A 20,189-nucleotide genomic window follows, 5' to 3' on the forward strand; every position below is an offset into this window, starting at 1 on the left:
TATTCCAGGCCTAGTGCTGTGATTATTAGAGACTGATGTTAGTGGCACTGAGTGTTCTCATCAGTTTACTACAAACCAGAGCTCTTCCTGCTTGTTAAAATATTACGCGAGACATTAGACTAATTTACCACATCTTGAAATTAGTATTTGTAACATTATTCTATTAAGCCAGAAGTGAGTGGCTTCTTGTAACCCAAGTTGGGTCAATGTTAATATTATGGTTCAATAAAAGGGTCTTATACACCCTTCTTCTGATTTCTGTTTTGCTGCCAAGGCTAGAAGATAATTCTTTAGGAGTCTGTTTAAAAGTTTATGTTCCCAAAGAGGCATAGACTTTACATTGGCACCCAATGTTTAAAAAGATGTTACAGGAAACTTCACCATTTAGTATTTCCCCCTCAACGCCGCAAGCCCCATCGACCACAGCAAATCCCATGGAGGATTCCGGTCTATTGTTGACACCCCTAGAGCTGCTATGAAACCATGAAAAATTTTTAATGGAAAGACATCTGCCTTAAGTTTTCTGGAGCAGTCAAATTCACATTTTTTGGTGCATCCAGTACAAGAAGCACAAAAAGTTCCTATCGCTGCGTCCGCCCTTTGATGCAAGGCTGCTACGTGGTATAAATGCTTTGGTGAATTTGTCTTGGGTGAACCTGGTAGCAAAAGCTTTGAAAACTTTAAGAAAGCAATTACTCATAGAGAAGGATAGAGCCAAGTTCGAGTCAAGAGCTATTCAGCAAATTTCAATATAAAATCGACGACCTGATGGAATTTATTTTGCGGAAAGTGCAGATTTTTAATATGTTGTACGGCAAAAAGCCAGATGAAGAAGTCATTCAAATAATTTTGCTGCATGTCTACTGCAGGCTCAGGACTACTTTGAGCTTCGAAATTCAACAACGCTGGAAAACTTATTTGAGTTAGCCACAAATATGTCTTAAAATACGGAGCTCTGTTTAAATTAATTTCTGACAACAGCAAAGTTTGTTTCCCAAATATTTAAGTACAGGACTTGGCACACACCACCTAAAAATGGTACCTTATCGGCTCCTGGCCTACATAGCTGAACGGGTAAACAAGAACATAGTGAAAATAAAATGTTGTTATGTGAGAAATTATCACAAGTGCTGGGATAGCGAAGTCAATTAGTTTACGCATTACAAACAGCAAGGCATGATACTATGGGGAAAAGCCCAGCTGAGTTATTCTTAGGCCGAAAATTAATTACACAGCTGGACAAATTATTTTTTGTAGAGAAGAGAGTCCCAGGATTCCAAATGAAAGATATCCAAAAGCTAACAGATGAAGCAGTTAAATGTTATTCAGATAGGGCAAGAGGAAAATGAACAAAGAAAAAAGGGGAAAAAAAAAAAGACATGAGAAGAGAAGTAACTTCTCAGGTCGGAGATGAAGTGCTAAAAATAAAGCACTCCTAATCAGTGGCAGATGATGAGAGATTTGCCATATTTTGTCCCATGTTTCAGGGACCATACATTATCGAAAGAGTTAGAAAAGGCATAGTCTACTTGAAAAGTAGAGATGGACCACAAGTAGTTGCAAATGTGGATCAAATTAAAACTTATGATAATAGAAATAAAATGGACATATTTGAAAGTATTTTGCAGGTGTGTGGTGTGGTGTATTTAATTATGGCAAAGCACACTAGGGCTATCTGCCTAAGGGAAGGGATGCCTTTCGTGGAGGACTTTCTAAGGGAAACTGGCTCGTATACACGTTACACATGGGGAAAACCACGAAAACGACCATGCAGCCAGCCCGTTCGCGGGATTCAAACCTCGGACCGAACTACCAGTGTTCAGCGTCTTTACCGCTCGGCCGCTGGTGGGCTAGTATTTTGCAGGAAAATCAAGATGGCATAAGCACCAATGCAGTGCAAAATTAGATAGGAATTGAAAATCCCGCAGCCAAAAGGAAGGCAACAACAAGCGGAGTGCAACAGATGAAAGTTTTTTGTTTTCTTTATCTATTGTAATCAACGGCAGCCACCAAAGGAGCAACGAGGGATGGTGAAAGACTGAAAAGAAACCTCGGTTAGCAGCCTCCCAAAGTTCTGAAAGGATCCCATGTCAAGATGACTCAGAAATAAATGTTCAGCTGATCAACCCACAGAGGTGTCTACAGGTTGCCTGCGAATGGCACGATCGAAAGAGGGAAGGTCCAGCAGTAATGTGGTCCAATAAAGTGGAAACAAGGGATTGAACCATCTGACCCCCAGTTTCACAGAGAAAGCCAAAGGTTCTGGGATGCAGCAAGGAAGAAGAAGCTCAACAACGGCCCAGAGTACAACCCTGACGACAGCTTCGGATTCAGCAAATGCAGGCATACTCAAGCTAGGATCAATTCATTGAAAAACGGATAGATGAGCATCAAAGATTGATCAGTTCAATTTTACTTTCACCTTAGTAAAGTTCAGTTTTATTTTATACCTAGAAGAACTAGTTACTAAATTTATTTCCATTTTACCTCAAGTGAGTTTATTTTAATTCATTTAATGAGTGAAATGGCTTGAATGTTAAACTCTACTTTCTGTGTTTTTAAGACACAATAACACGCCGAATAAATACTAATTCAGAAGTCAAACAACAAAAATCAGCGTTATATTCACAAAATTTTCACAGGACTAGTTTCGATGGTTTTACCGAAACCATCATCTTCAGCTGCAAAACCGCAAATGAACAAGATAGGAAATAATGATTAGATAAGATAAGAAAGCCTGGACAAGAATAAGCAAGTGGTGCCATCTGTTGGCGAAACCAGAACTAAAACATAATTTCTCTAAAAGCCGAAGGCAAATTTGGATTGGAATTAGGATCGTTAACTAGAACAGAAAGATTTTTATGAATGTGAAATGCCTCTAGAAAATCCAGTTCTCCAATGGAAGATGTTTTTTGAATAATTTTGGCAGCAGAAAAATTGAAAGTGTCATTTTCGGACCAACAATGTTGAGCAACAGAAGACTTCTGTGTTTCCTTTTTTCTAACATTTGCCTCATGTTCTTTGACGCGAAATTTTAAGGCTCTCTTAGTTTGACCAATGTAAATTAAACCACACTGGCAAGGAATCCTATAAATACCCCAGGAATTCATATCCGGAATGGGGTCCTTGAGTATAGAAGTTGGAATTTTATTGATGGGAGAATAAACAACCCAAAAGTTAAATTTCTGCAAAATATGTGCAACTTTATAGCTAATTGATGGAAAGAAGGGAATGACAACAGAATTTTTATAATCTCCTAAAATAAGAGTGTGGCTTTTAGTGTGTTGAGATGACAATTTTTTAACTGCTTGATTATTAATGTTGGGTGAAAAGCCACTGTCAATAGCTATTGCTTTTAAATAATTTAGTTCTTCATCAAGGGCTAGTTTGGAGGAGCAAACTTGAAGAGCACGGAAAACATAGGAATAAAATGAAGCTAACTTTTGTTTAGTCGGATGACATAATTTAAAGTGTGGTGGAAGGCAAACCGATGAAGGTTTACGGTAAACTGTAGTACCGAAGTTGGATGTGTTACGTGTGACCAGAATGTCGAGAAACTGAAGAAAATTGCAAGTCTCAAGTTCAAAAGTGAACTGAATAGCAGGATCGATAGAATTCATTGTTGAAAGAACTTTATTTAAATCATTTTTATTACCTTCAAACAGGGTAAAAGTATCGTCTACGTAGCGGAACCATGCCGGGAAGTTTAAAGTTTCAAACAATTTTGATTCATAATAATGCATGTAGATATCAGCCAGAATGGGACTGAGGGGGCTTCCCATGGCTAATCCCTCAGTTTGCTTGTAATATTTATTTTGGAAAACAAAATGTGTTTGTTTCAAACAGAGTTGAGTGAGAGAAATTAGCTCATCAATTTCGATGCAAGAGAAATAAAATTCGCGAAGTCTGGTTTCTAGACATCTTAATGCACCCTCCACTGGGACATTGGTGAATAATGATTTTACATCAAAAGAAACCATGAGTAAATTACGAGGAGAAATGTTTTTAACCTTTTTTACAAACTCTATTGAATTTTTTATGGTGTAAATGTTATTGTCTAATAGAGTGGAAAATCTAGAAACTAAATATTTAGCTAATGGATACGAGGCAGTACCTAAATTTGATACAATAGGGCGGAAAGGAATACCACTTTTATGAATTTTGGGAAGAGCATATAATCTGGCACAATTCGCAACAGATGGGATAAGCGAATGTTTTAAGTTGCTTGAAATGATTTGCGAAGATTTGATCGCAGTTTTTATTTTGGATAAGTCCGAAGGTGAAGGATCTTTAGGGATCGGATTATATGGTCCTTCGTTTAAGAGTTTAGTGACACCATCGATGTAAGTGTTCTTATCCATGACGACTATCTGGCCACCTTTGTCGGCCTTTGAAATGACAATATCCGGGTTAGAATGAATTTCGCACATTGTAGCTCTTTCTCTCGCAGTTAGATTTGGTTTCAAAGGTTTATTATTGAATTTCACTTTATGAGCGATAAGATGCCTAATCATTTCTTTCTGTGAATCTGAAACTTTACTGAACTTGAAAGCTTTTTCGATAGGAGCCAAAATCTTTGGAATCGAGGGTTTACAGGTTTGTGAGAAGTTAAAATTATATTTTAGAATTCTCTCTTGTTCTTCTGAAAGACTAACATTAGAAATATTAACTATTGGCCTGATGTTTACAATGGGAAGATTTTTTGAGCTACTTGAACTGGACTGGACAATGGGAAGATTTTTTGAGCTACTTGAACTGGGAAGATTTTTTGAGCTACTTGAATTTGCTTATTCTTGTCCAGGCTTTCTTATCTTATCTAATCATTATTTCCTATCTTGTTCATTTGCGGTTTTGCAGCTGAAGATGATGGTTCGGTAAAACCATCGAAACTAGTCCTGTGAAAATTTTGTGAATATAACGCTGATTTTTGTTGTTTGACTTCTGAATTAGTATTTATTCGGCGTGTTATTGTGTCTTAATTATAGAAGCCCCAAACAGGCTTACATTTTGCTTTCTTTTTTGCACGTGGTGTGGCCGCCATTTTGTGATTGTAGGAGTTTCGGTGAGTACATTTTTGCAACTTTCAAGTTATGTTTATGTTCTGTACATTTGGATATTGTGCTTTGCTTGTCTGATTTCATGCATTTTTCTTACAAAAGTTTTGTTTTCTATTCATTTCAGTGAGGGATTTTTCTGCTATTTTGTGTGTACTTTATTATTGCTCAGTTAATTTAGTTTGATTTTCTGCATTGTTTATCATGCCTTCATCCGTTAATCGTTTCACTAAATTACGCCTGAAACGGCAAAAATTCCTGAATCATCTTGACTTTTTACTTAAATGTAAAAGTAAAAAATTGATCCCCAATTTTATTCAAATCAAATCTAATCAAAAACCTTCGAGTCGCGTTTCAAGAATTCTGTTAAATTGCAAGCTTGACTTACTTCGGTCCGTGATAAGGGATACACGTCAACAATTGTCCAAAATTGAACATGAACTCTATAAGCTTCATCTGGAACTCGCTAAATCATATCCAAAATTCACTGCCCTTGAACAAAAGTCTTGGTCTAGAATGGAGAATGCAGTTATCCGTCATAAAAACACCCTTGCAGTTAAATTCGAAAAACTTCTTTTACAGTCTTCCAGTTCAAGTAGCTCAAAAAATCTTCCCATTGTAAACATCAAGCCAATAGTTAATATTTCTAATGTTAGTCTTTCAGAAGAACAAGAGAGAATTCTAAAATATAATTTTAACTTCTCACAAACCTGTAAACCCTCGATTCCAAAGATTTTGGCTCCTATCGAAAAAGCTTTCAAGTTCAGTAAAGTTTCAGATTCACAGAAAGAAATGATTAGGCATCTTATCGCTCATAATGTGAAATTCAATAATAAACCTTTGAAACCAAATCTAACTGCGAGAGAAAGAGCTACAATGCGCGAAATTCATTCTAACCCGGATATTATCATTTCAAAGGCCGACAAAGGTGGCCAGATAGTCGTCATGGATAAGAACACTTACATCGATGGTGTCACTAAACTCTTAAATGAAGGACCATATAATCCGATCCCTAAAGATCCTTCACCTTCGGACTTATCCAAAATAAAAACTGCGATCAAATCTTCGCAAATCATTTCAAGCAACTTAAAACATTCGCTTATCCCATCTGTTGCGAATTGTGCCAGATTATATGCTCTTCCCAAAATTCATAAAAGTGGTATTCCCTTCCGCCCTATTGTATCAAATTTAGGTACTGCCTCGTATCCATTAGCTAAATATTTAGTTTCTAGATTTTCCACTCTATTAGACAATAACATTTACACCATAAAAAATTCAATAGAGTTTGTAAAAAAGGTTAAAAACATTTCTCCTCGTAATTTACTTATGGTTTCTTTTGATGTAAAATCATTATTCACCAATGTCCCAGTGGAGGGTGCATTAAGATGTCTAGAAACCAGACTTCGCGAATTTCATTTCTCTTGCATCGAAATTGATGAGCTAATTTCTCTCACTCAACTCTGTTTGAAACAAACACATTTTGTTTTCCAAAATAAATATTACAAGCAAACTGAGGGATTAGCCATGGGAAGCCCCCTCAGTCCCATCCTGGCTGATATCTACATGCATTATTATGAATCAAAATTGTTTGAAACTTTAAACTTCCCGGCATGGTTCCGCTACGTAGACGATACTTTTACCCTGTTTGAAGGTAATAAAAATGATTTAAATAAAGTTCTTTCAACAATGAATTCTATTGATCCTGCTATTCAGTTCACTTTTGAACTTGAGACTTGCAATTCTCTTCTGTTTTATGCAATTCTCTTCCGTTTCTCGACATTCTGGTCACACGTAACACATCCAACTTCAGTACTACAGTTTACCGTAAACCTTCATCGGTTTGCCTTCCACCACACTTTAAATCATGTCACCCGACTAAACAAAAGTTAGCTTCATTTCATTCCTATGTTTTCCGTGCTCTTCAAGTTTGCTCCTCCAAACTAGCCCTTGATGAAGAACTAAATTATTTAAAAGCAATAGCTATTGACAGGGGCTTTTCACCCAACATTATTAATCAAGCAGTTAAAAAATTCTCATCTCAACACACTAAAAGCCACACTCTTATTTTAGGAGATTATAAAAATTCTGTTGTCATTCCCTTCTTTCCATCAATTAGCTATAAAGTTGCACAGATTTTGCAGAAATTTAACTTTCGGGTTGTTTATTCTCCCATCAATAAAATTCCAACTTCTATACTCAAGGACCCCATTCCGGATATGAATTCCTGGGGTATTTATAGGAATCCTTGCCAGTGTGGTTTAATTTACATTGGTCAAACTAAGAGAGCCTTAAAATAAAGAACATGAGGCATATGTTAGAAAAAAGGAAACACAGAAGTCTTCTGTTGCTCAACATTGTTGGTCCGATAATCACACTTTCAATTTTTCTGCTGCCAAAATTATTCAAAAAACATCTTCCATTGGAGAACTGGATTTTCTAGAGGCATTTCACATTCATAAAAATCTTTCTGTTCTAGTTAACGATCCTAATTCCAATCCAAATTTGCCTTCGGCTTTTAGAGAAATTATGTTTTAGTTCTGGTTTCGCCAACAGATGGCGCTACTTGCTTATTATTGTCCAGGCTTTCTTATCTTATCTAATAATTATTTCCTATCTTGTTCATTTGCGGTTTTGCAGCTGAAGATGATGGTTCGGTGAAACCATCGAAACTAGTCCTGTGAAAATTTTGTGAATATAACGCTGATTTTTGTTGTTTGACTTCTGAATTCTGTGTTTTTGTTAATGTAATCATGAACTAAGAACACAATTTTAGTCTAAGAGACTGCTATTGGGAAACAAGAGTGCCAATGTTAGAAAATTCAAAGCAACTTGTGAATCTTGATGTAAATTGCAAGCTGAATTCTATTGTAAACAGCTATTTAACGTATTTTATTTTGTTGTGAAAAGTATTCACAAATATATGTTTGGTTTAAAAAAGATTTGCCTACTTATAAGAATTTAATTATCTTGTATGAATGAAATGTGATTGTAAACTTTCAAACAGAGAAACTTCAAAGTAAATTTAGTTGTGTGCATGAGTGAGTAAGGCTCCCCAGCCAACACTTTAAGTTACATCACACTCTCTTTTCACAAATTAGATGGAGTTTTGTAAATAGGGAGTCCTTGAGATCTCGTGTGTCAAATTCTAAAAACACTTAGATTGTTAATTAGTAGTATCTGTAAATACATTTACAAAAGACACTGCTTTCACTTCTATACTCCAATTCCTCTGGAGAACATGGGGAGAGAGATTTAAATAATGAAATAAATGTGTAGCATGATGAAAAAATGTTAAAACGGTATATCCTGTTTCTAGAACTTTTGCTAAAATCTTTCTCCTTCCAAATTTTCTGGAAGGATGTGAGCAGCTGAAATTTTGCACATACCAAGAAGAGTATCAAGATTTTGCAACACAAATTTTGAATTTTACATTTAATTACTCAAAGATTTAATCTTATTTTAAGAGGTGGGCTCTGGTAAGGTTAAGAAGTTAGAAAGTTAGAATTTAAGCTCTTAGCAAGGTCATTAAGGATCTCTTTTTTATGTACTTAAATTCTGGCAGGAAAAGATGTGAGGTTTATCTATTTATTTTTAACTAATAGTTCATTTTAAATTCAGAAGGCCTTTCCTTTCACTCTCTTTTCACTCACACTTTTCATGCCAGAATGTGAATGGGATAGCAAGAGTTTATTCAGATTAAGGTAGAATGAAGTGCTATTTAAGCAAGAGTTTCCAAAGTTATTTTTAGAGCATGTCTGCCTATTTCACGCTACATTGTGATGTGATTATTAGCAACTTGTGTTAGCAGAGCTGAGTGTTCTTGCCATTAGGCTTGTCTCGCCGGTTTACTACAAACCAGAGCTCTTCCTGCATGTTAAAGTATTCTGTGAGCCGTTAGGCTCATCTACAACATCATGAAATTAGTATTTGTTAAGTTATTCTGCTATGTCAGAAGTGAGTGGCTTCTTGTAACCCAAGTTGGATCATTGTTAATTTTATGTTTGAATAAAAGGGTCTTATACTCCCTTTTTCTGATCAGTTTTGTTTCACAAGGCTAGAAGATAATTCTTCAAGAGTCTTTTTAAAAGTTTATGTTCCCAAAGAGACACAGACTTTACAAGATAATTAAAAAATATTTATATGCTTAAAAATTATATTGTTTTTTTTTTTTTTTTTTTTTTTTTGCTTTTGTCAGCTCTGCAAAGCTTTATAAATTACACTCATATTATATGTAAAATATCAAGGAAAAGAAACATTCTAATACCCTTTGATAGCTGACCTACACATGATTGAGGTATAAAGGGAAAAAATTTAATATTTTCCTCTAAGTCTTACATAAATTTTTAAATTATGAATTTAGTTATAATTTAGAACTTCTAAAGGCATTATAACTAGCTACGTATGAATAAATTTCAATCAGATCAAATACTTGCATCATAAACAAGATAAAAGTCTTACTGCTACAAACATGGTAACTGTTCTTGCCTTAATTAAAAGTAATTAGATGAAAATGACACATTGCTGATTCACAATGCATGCAGGACTTACGAATGAAAAATCTGTTTCGGAATTTTCTGACATTGATGAAATCTCAGAATTCTTCACTGATACAGATGGAAAAAATATAAAATGCTTTTTCAAAAGACGGAGAAACAAATAGATTTGCTCTCATCACTTTTGAAAATTATGTTATAGTTGATAAAAATATTCCACATGCAGAGAATATAATAGCAAGTTTTTGAAATTCTCAAGAAATCTAAGTGATTCTTTAATGAAGACAGAGCAAGAGCAGCAGCATTATCAATAAAAAATGCAAAAAAATGAAGTAAAGTGTTGCAAAATTTTTAAAAAAAGAAGAAAATACAAGAAAAATTAATACTTTGGAAAATGGGATGAATTAGTGGGCAGGCCTTCACCTGAAATAATTTAGTACATATGATTTTACTATAAGATTTACTTCTGCTTACAAATTTTTAAATAATTATTTGATTCCTTCTAGTTTTTTATACAGCATATGAAATGAAATTTTTAATTAACAAAAATTTTAATTACCTAGTGATTTATTTATTTAAATTACACTTAATTCTAATGATAAATTTCTTCATTACTCAAACATTTAATGCACAGCTTCTTAAACTCTTTTCAGTCGCGACCCTTTTTTATCACCGAGATTTTCTTCACCACCCCAGATATTTCACATAAAATAAAGATATAAAAATAAATGTCCTCCTATAAATAATTTACTTCTTTGGTAAAAAAAAATATACATATAAAAAAGTAGTTTTGGAATTTATTTTAAACAGACAAAAATTAAAGAAAATTCTAATGAGACAGATGTGCTTGTTTTCTGCTGCATAACAAATTAAATGTTTGTGCGATATTCGAGACTGCTGGACATAAAGCATTTTCAGGACGTTGAATGACATTTGGTCTTAATTAGTGTTGAAATTGAAAAAGCAGTTTCATAAAAATATGTGGGGTTGAATGAGAGAACGTTTAATGCCATTTCAGAAATAGTGAGAAATCTAGTTCTAACTTCGATCTAGATTCATCAAGGATTTTTGTGAAAACTCAAGTCTTAATTTTGAATCGCTAGATAGTTTTACAAACTACTTTTGCACTTTATATAACAGGTAATTTATCTCATTAATGTCAATTAATTTAATGCATTTAAAAGTCTAATCTCATTAATGCCAATTAATGTAATTTCTTTAAAAGTCTTAGGAATGCAGTTTTTTTTTTTAAATTCAACTCCCAAACTGAATTTTTGCAACACCAAAATTTCGATTTGCGACCCATAGTTTAAGAAATTCTGGTTTAATGGAATAACATACTGATAAATATTTCTTTCTTTCTTTCTTTTTTTTTTTTTTTTCTTTTTTTTAACCTTCAAGCAACTTTAAATAAAATGACCATTTAATAGAGCATCCTTTTTATCAATCTGCAGAGGGTCATCACAGAAGTTGACAGTAATTTAGTATTGTGGTTTTGTATCATGTTTATGCTCATAAAAGAAATGCAGAAATAAACATAATTTTTATTTTATTTACCAATAAAGATGTAAGTTTAGAAGCTGGCAACAGCAAAAATCATTTTCATCTAATTAATGGTAGAATTCTCTTCGAGATGTTACACAGTAATCTCAGGTTTCAAGCTTTTCAATTTATTATTAAAAATTTCTTTCATTCCAAATGGCTATAAACTATTGAATGAGAAAAATTCAGACTATTATGATATTAATATGCTTCAAATGAACCAACATTTAATAGTGAAAGTTTGTATTACATTCATGAAAATACAGAAAATAGATCAAAGATAAATTTTGTTTCATTACTTTGTTGTTGCTGTGCTGGAACTTCCGCCATTTCTTCATTGTCACTAGAACTTGAATCACTGGATTCTTCACTGCTGCTAGACTCACTTGAACTACTGGAAGACAAAACTCCTATTTCTGGAGCATCTAATAAATAAATAAATAAAAAGAAGTCTTGATATAATATGCACATTTTCTTTTTTCCTCCCATAATTAATTCTTTGTATTAAAGAAAAAAAGCCTTAAAGAAATTTCAAAATCATGAACGCAATATGCACAAAAATCCAATTTATGAAGCCTTTAAAATAGGAGCTAGCAACTTATTTTAATGGCAAGCACATTTCAGAAATGGGGAACTTTGGTGGGCACTGTGGAGCAATTATTATAATAATGAAAATAATATTAAAATAAATAAATATAATAATAAAATTTATTAATGTACCAAAATAGAGTTATATTATGTTGCTTGTAAAAGTTGTAATGTTCTAACAAATTTGTTTAGTTCTTGCAGAAATGTTTATGGGAAATGTTTATGGCTATACCCTGTTATTCATAAATATTGCTAGCCAAGCAAGAAAACTGATGATTTTTGTTGTGCAATTGAAATAAGTCGTTATCACACAATAATCAACTTTAATGAAATGATTTTCTTAGTACCAATCAAATGCAAAAGCAACGCTGTCTGTATCTTTTAATTCAAAGAGATGCATACTCTGCTTATAACTCAAAATACAAATTCATGAACGACAAGTTTACATCCAAATAGAAGTTACAGATGTAAAGTGTAGCACACAATGGTTAAAGAAAGTATAAGAGGATAACAGGGACAGAAACTAGCTCACTGTATGCAGGCAACTAGCAGTTCACAATTTATTCATTAGTCATGTAGTATTACACACTTTTGCAAAAAAAAAAATCAAAGCACCAAGAAGGACTTTTGCGATCATGACGACATTTGGTATGCAAAAGCAGCTTGATTAACATGCAAATGATCAAAGTTTCAAGGCAAATGAACAGGAATTGCAATCATAGTGCGCATATCCAATGCGCAATTCGCAAAGTATGAAACCAATAACAGAGGCGGAAAATCTATCTTTTTTTGTTGCTGCTATTGTAATTCCGTAAAGAAGTAACTAAAGATGCAATTACGACAATATCGAAGACCTTACAGACAACTAAACGACTTTGAATGTTGTCACATTGTAGGGTTGCGTGGTCATACCAAGCAATAGGTCGCCACCTTCAGCGTACAGACACTGCTGTGCAAAGATGTTGGCAGCAATGGTTACTACATGGAAATTGCTGACAAAATGAAGGCTCTGGAAGGCCAAGGAGCACAAATACGAGGCAAGATAAGATGATCTGGAATAAAATATAATTATCGCTTGCAGCATTAAAAATATTTTCTCTAAAATGTCGCTGAAAAATAAATTGAAGGCTATATTTTTGTGCTGTACGAAGAGAAATACGCTTATTCAATAATTAAAAAAAGATGTGAAAAGCATGGTTTTAATACTTCTACATTTTAAATAAATGACATAATATGAAATGAAAGAAACATCAAAGTTTACATTTGACTGGGAAAAGGGCAAAAAATACATACCCAACAAAGGTACTTGCAGCTCTTATTAAATCTAAAGTTGCACCGCATCTTTTAATGGAAAATCTAGCCCCAAAAAGAACTATTGCAAAATCTTTAAATATCTCAGTAGGAACTGTGAGCAAAATTATAAAATCGGATTTAAAGCTATTAAAGCTAATCAGAACAAATATGTATATTATTTATCGCCTAATGCTGAAACATGTTTCTCAGCGTAAGACTATGTGCAGATTCCTGTATGAAGATTATTTGGTAGGTGTAAAATGTAAATATATAGTTACAATTGATGAGGCTTGGATATACTTACCTGATTCCAATAGAAAAAGATATATTTATTATGGAAAAATAGAAGAAAAAGACTAATATGTGGGTTCAGAGAAAACAAGGAAAGTTTTTTTTTAAAGTTTTTATAATTCTTACTGGATTCCCTTATAACAGAAAACTTAAAATGACTAATATGTGGGTTCAGAGAAAACAAGGAAAGTTTTTTTTTTTTTTTAAAGCTTTTATGATTCTTACTGGATTTTCTTACAACAGAAAACTTAACACAAGAAAAGTAGAAAAAAATGTCAAAATTAATTCAGATTACTATCAAGTTCCATCACGATAAGGCCATACCTCTAAATCTACTGTTCTATTTAAAAAAAAAACGAGAAATTAAACCGGAATTTAAACTATTCCCTTTACATGCACTCCACCCAAGTTTCCAGATGTGTCTCCTATGGATTACTGAGCATCTGGATTTTTAAAACAAGCTCTTTATAAACGGCATACCAAAACATTGGATGGACTCTGGAAGATTGTGAAAGAGGAGTGGAACAAAAATCAACCTTGATGTTTTAAGAAAAGGAGAAACCAAGATGTGATAGTTCAACAAAAGGGGTATCAGATTAAGCATATTAGGAAAGAGAAGTCTAAGGTTTGTTTATATATTAATCTTTGCAAAATCGTTATAAAAATGTGTGAACAGCCTTTGTAATTGTTGAATTGGTCCAAATGTTAAAATGGTGAAGATAAGATTTTTTACTAAAATTATTCATTTCCATTATTTGTTGCATAAATACCTAAAATTTATCCACTTAACCATACCTTTAGCTCTCATAATACATATTCCTCCACAGGAGTTTCACTTGTTATTTATTTGCAGCCATTTAAAGTAAGAAGAAAATGAAAAAAAGAGGTAGTATATAGTCCTTAGTGTTTCACTACAATCTTCATTATCATACATTTAATAAAATTTTATTTCTAACTTAACATACTGCAGTGAATATAATTTGCCAAATTCAACATAATCAATACAAAACAACCTTCAATTAACTCTTTTTTTATTCCCCCCCCCCCAAAAAAAAGGCCACATTTGAATGAACCAAATTTCAGTCTCCTGATGGAATGAAGAATAAAGTGATGAAGTTCAAAAATAACTCATCAGAAAATGACCTGCAACTCTCTAGTGATACTTGACATTCAATCTGGAATCAACTCCAAAACTTATAGATGAGGTTTCAGGAATTATTGAATTCCTGGGAGACAAGTCTGACTACAGATAATTAAGTCATCTTACCACATGTAATACCATCAATATTCATTCTTCTTTGATGTACTTTTTACCTGTAAATTCTCCTTTAAAGTCAAAAAACAGTTACTATATTTTTATAAGCAATGCACCAAAAAGTTCATCAAATCATGCTTACTATCCTAATGTGATTTTAAACAGACATAAATATATTTTTTCAAAATGCCAAAAAAGGTTGCGTTCTGCAGTTGAACATCACATTTTGAACCTTGAATTTTGCTTCTCAAATTTAATTTATTTAAAAACTTATAACAAATAGTCTCTTACAATTTCTCTAAAATTAAAAATTGCATAATTTATAATATTTTTTTAAACATGCTGTGAACAACTTAATTGGAAAACAATTTAACGTTAAAATCACTTATGTGTGTCTCAGATAGCTTTATAAGGAATTTTTCTGCAAATTCTTTATTACACTCTCTGAGAGAAAGTCTTGTGAAAGAAAAAGTAAGAAAAGATCTAACTTACCAGCAACTTCATCATTAGAAACATGAGCACCTAGAGGTTCCAGAACAGCAGATTGCTTTGATGATGCTAAATTCAGGCAAGGCATAGAAGGAATTGTGCTGCTGTTGGGGCTTGGCTGATTGCTGAGTGGACTTTTGGGCAATGGAGAACATTTCTGAATAGGAGAAGATCGACCAAATGTAGAATGAAGTTTCTGCTGTGGAGATAACTTATGAGTTGGGGGTGATTTTTTATTATTAAAATTCCCATCAATGGGGGTATTAGCTCTAATCCTGCTGCTCCCTTCAGCCCTGAAATAGTATTACAAATAATTACTATCTTAAATGGAAGAAAATACATGCATGCAATAATAATATATTTTAAAATGATTTTAGGTTGAAAACTAATTAAAGAAATTTTTATCAATAAAAATTTGAAATAACTAATGAATGAAAAAAACATTGATAAAAGAAAAGTCAACACATATTTACACAAGTTTTCAATTTAAAATGAAATGCCAAAGGTTTCTCAGCTATTGAACACATGCAAGAAGCAAAGTGAATAACACAGATTAAATAAAAAGGGAGGACTAAGATTAATTATCAGTTTGGATCTCAGTTTGAATTCAAATCCAAACTGCTAATTAATTTTTGACAGTCAAAGAATATTCTTATGACATGGGAAATCTACATAATTAATATTTTATCAGCAATATACAGCATAGAATGCAAATTAGAAATAGAGATAATTAATCCACTTAATAAGATAGAAATTCATGATTCATGATAAAGTACAGAGTAAATTATACCCAACATTTATTGATTAGTAAAATAAAATAAAAAAAACATATTTTATTTAACTGACATATCTTCAAACATTGCTTTTAATCTCAATTTCATTATCTTGTTCCACAAAATATTTTTCTATTCTTATTCCCCTCCCCCCAAAATGACCTGGAAAATATTAAATAATAAAGCAAAATATTATATTAAAAAGAAAAGAAAAAAAGAACTATGCTACCTAATGGAAACCTGTCTCAGTGCAAATAATGTACCAATTAATGTTTGAAAAGCAAAATTACATTAAGTAAAATACAGTGAGTAACAGAAATAATTATAATTCATCCATTATTTAATACAAATTTGGGGGTAAGGGAAATCAGGGAATAAAAAAAAAATATTTTTAAAGTTACTTTATTTAATTTCGAAAGACATAATTAAACAAAAGTTTTACAGAAGTATAAGTTAATAAGTAAGGACCTTTAATTATAGTTTAACTTTTCTATTTTGATGTGCAATTTGGAAAAGCTGCTGATTCCTTTGTCTGCAGTCTAACAGACCTTTAATTCAGTAACAAGCAACAACTCCTTAGTTTATTTAATGCGATTGATAACTGGTTCAAGTTCTTATGCAGTTAGCTTTTCAGACTCTGGTCTAATTTGTTTAAAATTATATAACACAATCGAAGAAAAAAAAATCTTTTTAAAGTTTCAAGGTATACAAAGCCTATAACAATCAGTCTTAGAGTAAGAGAAAGGGTCTTGTGTTTCTCAATGCACCAATTCTCATCACCCCCCAAAAAATTATTGTTAAAATTAGAAGATGGAATTTTGCCCCTTTAAAAATCTCATGTAGCATTTAATAAAACATACTAAAGCTAAGTTGTTGGTAAGAAATAAGAAAATGAACGTTAATAAGAAAAAAATAATAATAAGAGTTAAGAAAGAAAGAAGAAATTAGAAAAGAAGGAAAGAAATAAGAAAAGTTTCAATATCTTACTTATTGAAAAAAAATATTAAAAATGCAATAGTTCTCCCCTCTTAACCCATTAGCCGCTGGTGTTGCATTAATGCAATGGTAAAAATAAATGTGTATAAAAGTATAACTATCAATCATATTTTATACTAGCAGATAAATAGTAAGGAATATTACAAAGATTATTTCTGCAAAAAATTGTCTTCAATAATAACTGTAGATAATTACTGAAGTATTATCTGTATTTGTCTTCAATAATAATTTGGTTTATAATAATTAGTCTCGAATTTGAAGCAAAATTTTCAACCAGGTATATTTTCCGAAAAAATTTTATAAATTAACTACCGTCTTTAGGGATGATCAACTTTCAGCCAAGGTCACTGTTATCAGAACATTCCATCAATCAGCTGTTTGTATTTATGTGCAGATAGAAGAGAAAATATGTGCTAAATCAATGGGGGAAAGGGTAGCCCCCCTTTTTTCTCATGCCTGTAGATATTCTGGTTGATATTCATTCCATGCTTTATTAGAACGAGGACCTTATATTATCAGAAGCCCTTCAAAGATTTTTTGATTTTTTTTGGAAGAAACGGATGATGATAATGACCAGCATGAAACTGATATTGTTGTTGTTCCACCAGAAACTGCAGAACTTAGTGATGAAGAAGAAGGGAATAATAATGTTTTGAATAATGATAACAATATTTTACCAAATGTTACTGCTAGAGAAGTGCAAGTTCATGCAAAAAGTAGGTTTCAGCCTTCTAAAAACAGTGCAAGTCAAAAAAGAAAAGAAGTTTGAAATGAAAAAGTTTAAAGAAGAGAAAACTTCAGATGGATAAAAAAAAGAATTGTCAGTTATGTCTCATGCATAAAATAAAGAAAAAGAAACTATAAAAGACAAAATACAAGGTAAAATTAATGGAGAGATTTCTGACTTTCTTTTCAGTTCAAACATTTACTTTCTTCTTGCTAATGAGATAAATATTTATGCTATCCCCCAAAAAAAAGCCTAGAATTTATTGCATCTGAAGCCTACATGAGAAGATTTATTGGAATATTATTGCTTACAGGATATTATTCTTTTACTCAAGGAGAAATGTATTGGTCTCTTGATTTCTGTTCCTATTGTATGAGAATCAATGTCACATTTGCGAGACAGGATTATAAAGCAGAATTTGCATTTAGCTGACAACAGTCCAATTGACAACACTGAAAAAATAAGATGAGATGGTATGTAATCTTACTAAACAAGAAATTCCAATAATTTGGTATATTTCCCGACAATCTGAGTATTGATGAGCAAATGATTCCTTGCAGAGGCAAACATTTGGTAAGATGCTTTTAAAGGGGAAACCTATAAGATTTGTATACAAAGCATGGACTCTAGCATCATCTGATGGATATGCATTTCACTTTGATATTTAATCAGGTAAGTCAATAACTCCAAAATTATCAGAATATGAAGAATTTGGTCTTGATAAAAGTGTGATGATAAATTTGTTCAGTTTTGTTGAAACTCTTGCCGATCATGGTATTTACTTTGATAACTTTTTTACATCATTTTATCTTCTCTGTCATCTAAAAAATAAAGGTTTTAGTGCTACAGAAATAATTCAAGAAGACCACATACAAATGTGCCCACTAGAAATGGTGAAATGTGTCTGTAAGAAAGACGGGGGTTATTGTGATTTCCAGTATGAAGAGAAAAACAAAATAATTTTTGTCTGATGAACGACAATTCAGTTGTAACTGTTGATTCAACATTTGGAAAATTCCAGCCCATAAAAATGTTCACATTATTCAAGAATGCAAAGGAAAAAGGTTTTTGTACCTCAGCCTCATCTTACTGAACAATACAATGACAATAGGAGGAGTCGATTTATGTGACAAATTAGTAGCCAATTACAGAATTGTAATAAGTGGTAATTGTAATAATAAGTTCATGGTAAAAAATGGTGGTGGCCAATATTTACTAATTACATGATATATCCTATATAAATGCATGGAAAATATTACGGCTTTCTACTATTATAAAATAAAAAGTCTCTTTTAGATTTCAGATATGAGATTGCTTTATTCCGTTAGCAAACTTCTATTGAGAGTGTAGAATTAACCAGAAATTGATCAACAACGGGAATACCTAGTAAATTCAGCATTCAAATGCCATTGCATTAAGATGGTACATATTTTAACATTAAGTCTGAAAATAACAGATACTTTTGGTGTAAAGAATGCCATAGCCAGACTGTTTATTAGATGCAAAGTATTGTAATGTAGCTTTATGACTGTAGCAGGGCTTAATTTCTAAAATTAGAAGTACCGGAGCTCTATAGAAGACCGTCAGCAAAGAGGAACAAAAGTAAATAAATAAATAAAATGACTATTAAAATCATTAATAATTTAAAAATAGTTAATTATTAATTATTTAATCAATATTAATATTTATTGATTACTATTTAATTAAATAAAAACAAATTATTTATTATTTATTTAAGTAATTAAAATGAAATAAAATGTAAAGAGATAAACTAAAATTTAATAAGCGATTTTTAATATAATTTTATTGCAAAAAATAAAATTTTCGAGACCAAATTTCTACTGAAATTGTTGCTCACTTACATAAAAGAAGTGCCAGAGCCTTCTTATTTAGGGCTCCGGTGAGCTCTACCCACAATCATAATTTATCCCAAAAATTAAGAAGTACCGGAGCCGGGCTCCAGTGCAATTTAAGCTTTGGACTGTAGTGCTTGTACATGCTTGAATCTTTCAATTGAAAATAATTTGTATTTGTAAAAGAAATACACTGTAAATTTTAATATTAAATTAAATAGAAAAAAAGTGATTTTTAGATTTATAAAACGTTATACAGCTGAAAAGTAATCCAGTGCTCCACTTAAAAAAAGGAGGGAACAAAAAAAGAAAAAATCATACGAGTACAATCATACTCACTAGACTTCTCACTAGTATTCTTTTTCTGCTGTCATTGCATTAACGCAACATTCAATTTTTCCACAGGTAAGAGCATTTTTTTAAAAAATTTCAGGTTAAATTCATGTTAGAAATATTTAATATAATGCTCATTATTATTTGAACAAGGAAAAAAATCATTTTTTGTAGTTTCGGCAGTTAATGGGTTAATTTGTTTTAACAATATTGGTAGATTTAAATCAAATTTATCACATCTCCAGAAAAGAGTTTTGTGCAGCATAAGAAGAACTGTTCTAATTAATCAATCATTCACATGAAGTGGGCCATTCAGGTACACTGCCTGATTACTACCCCTATAGAAACTGCATGAACTGGAGTTCAATAATAAAAATAGATAAATAATGCAAATAAGGGCTCCAAACTTTGTAAAATAATACATTTCAATTTAGGTTATTTTGTAATTTGATGGAATCACATGACGAACTCATGTTCTGGCTTTTAGTTATATGAAGAAATT

At 32.1% G+C, this 20,189-nt stretch overlaps 1 protein-coding gene across 2 annotated transcripts in view; it reads right to left on the reverse strand.

Annotated features, from left to right (window-relative positions):
• Positions 1 to 20,189, reverse strand: part of Eaf (ELL-associated factor) — a 121,393-nt gene that overhangs the window by 9,552 nt on the left and 91,652 nt on the right. For both annotated transcript variants that reach the window (XM_085806539.1, XM_085806538.1), the window contains exons 4-5: positions 15,009 to 15,298; positions 11,389 to 11,514 (exon numbers count right to left, since the gene is read on the reverse strand). In XM_085806539.1, coding sequence (XP_085662665.1) covers positions 11,389 to 11,514; positions 15,009 to 15,298 — 416 coding nt within the window. The remainder of the gene's footprint in view (positions 1 to 11,388; positions 11,515 to 15,008; positions 15,299 to 20,189) is intronic.

This window comes from Stegodyphus dumicola, chromosome 12, assembly GCF_044657685.1.
Source record: "Stegodyphus dumicola isolate Sdum_Otavi_A_Nest chromosome 12, ASM4465768v1".
Taxonomy (NCBI): Eukaryota; Metazoa; Arthropoda; class Arachnida; order Araneae; family Eresidae; genus Stegodyphus; species Stegodyphus dumicola.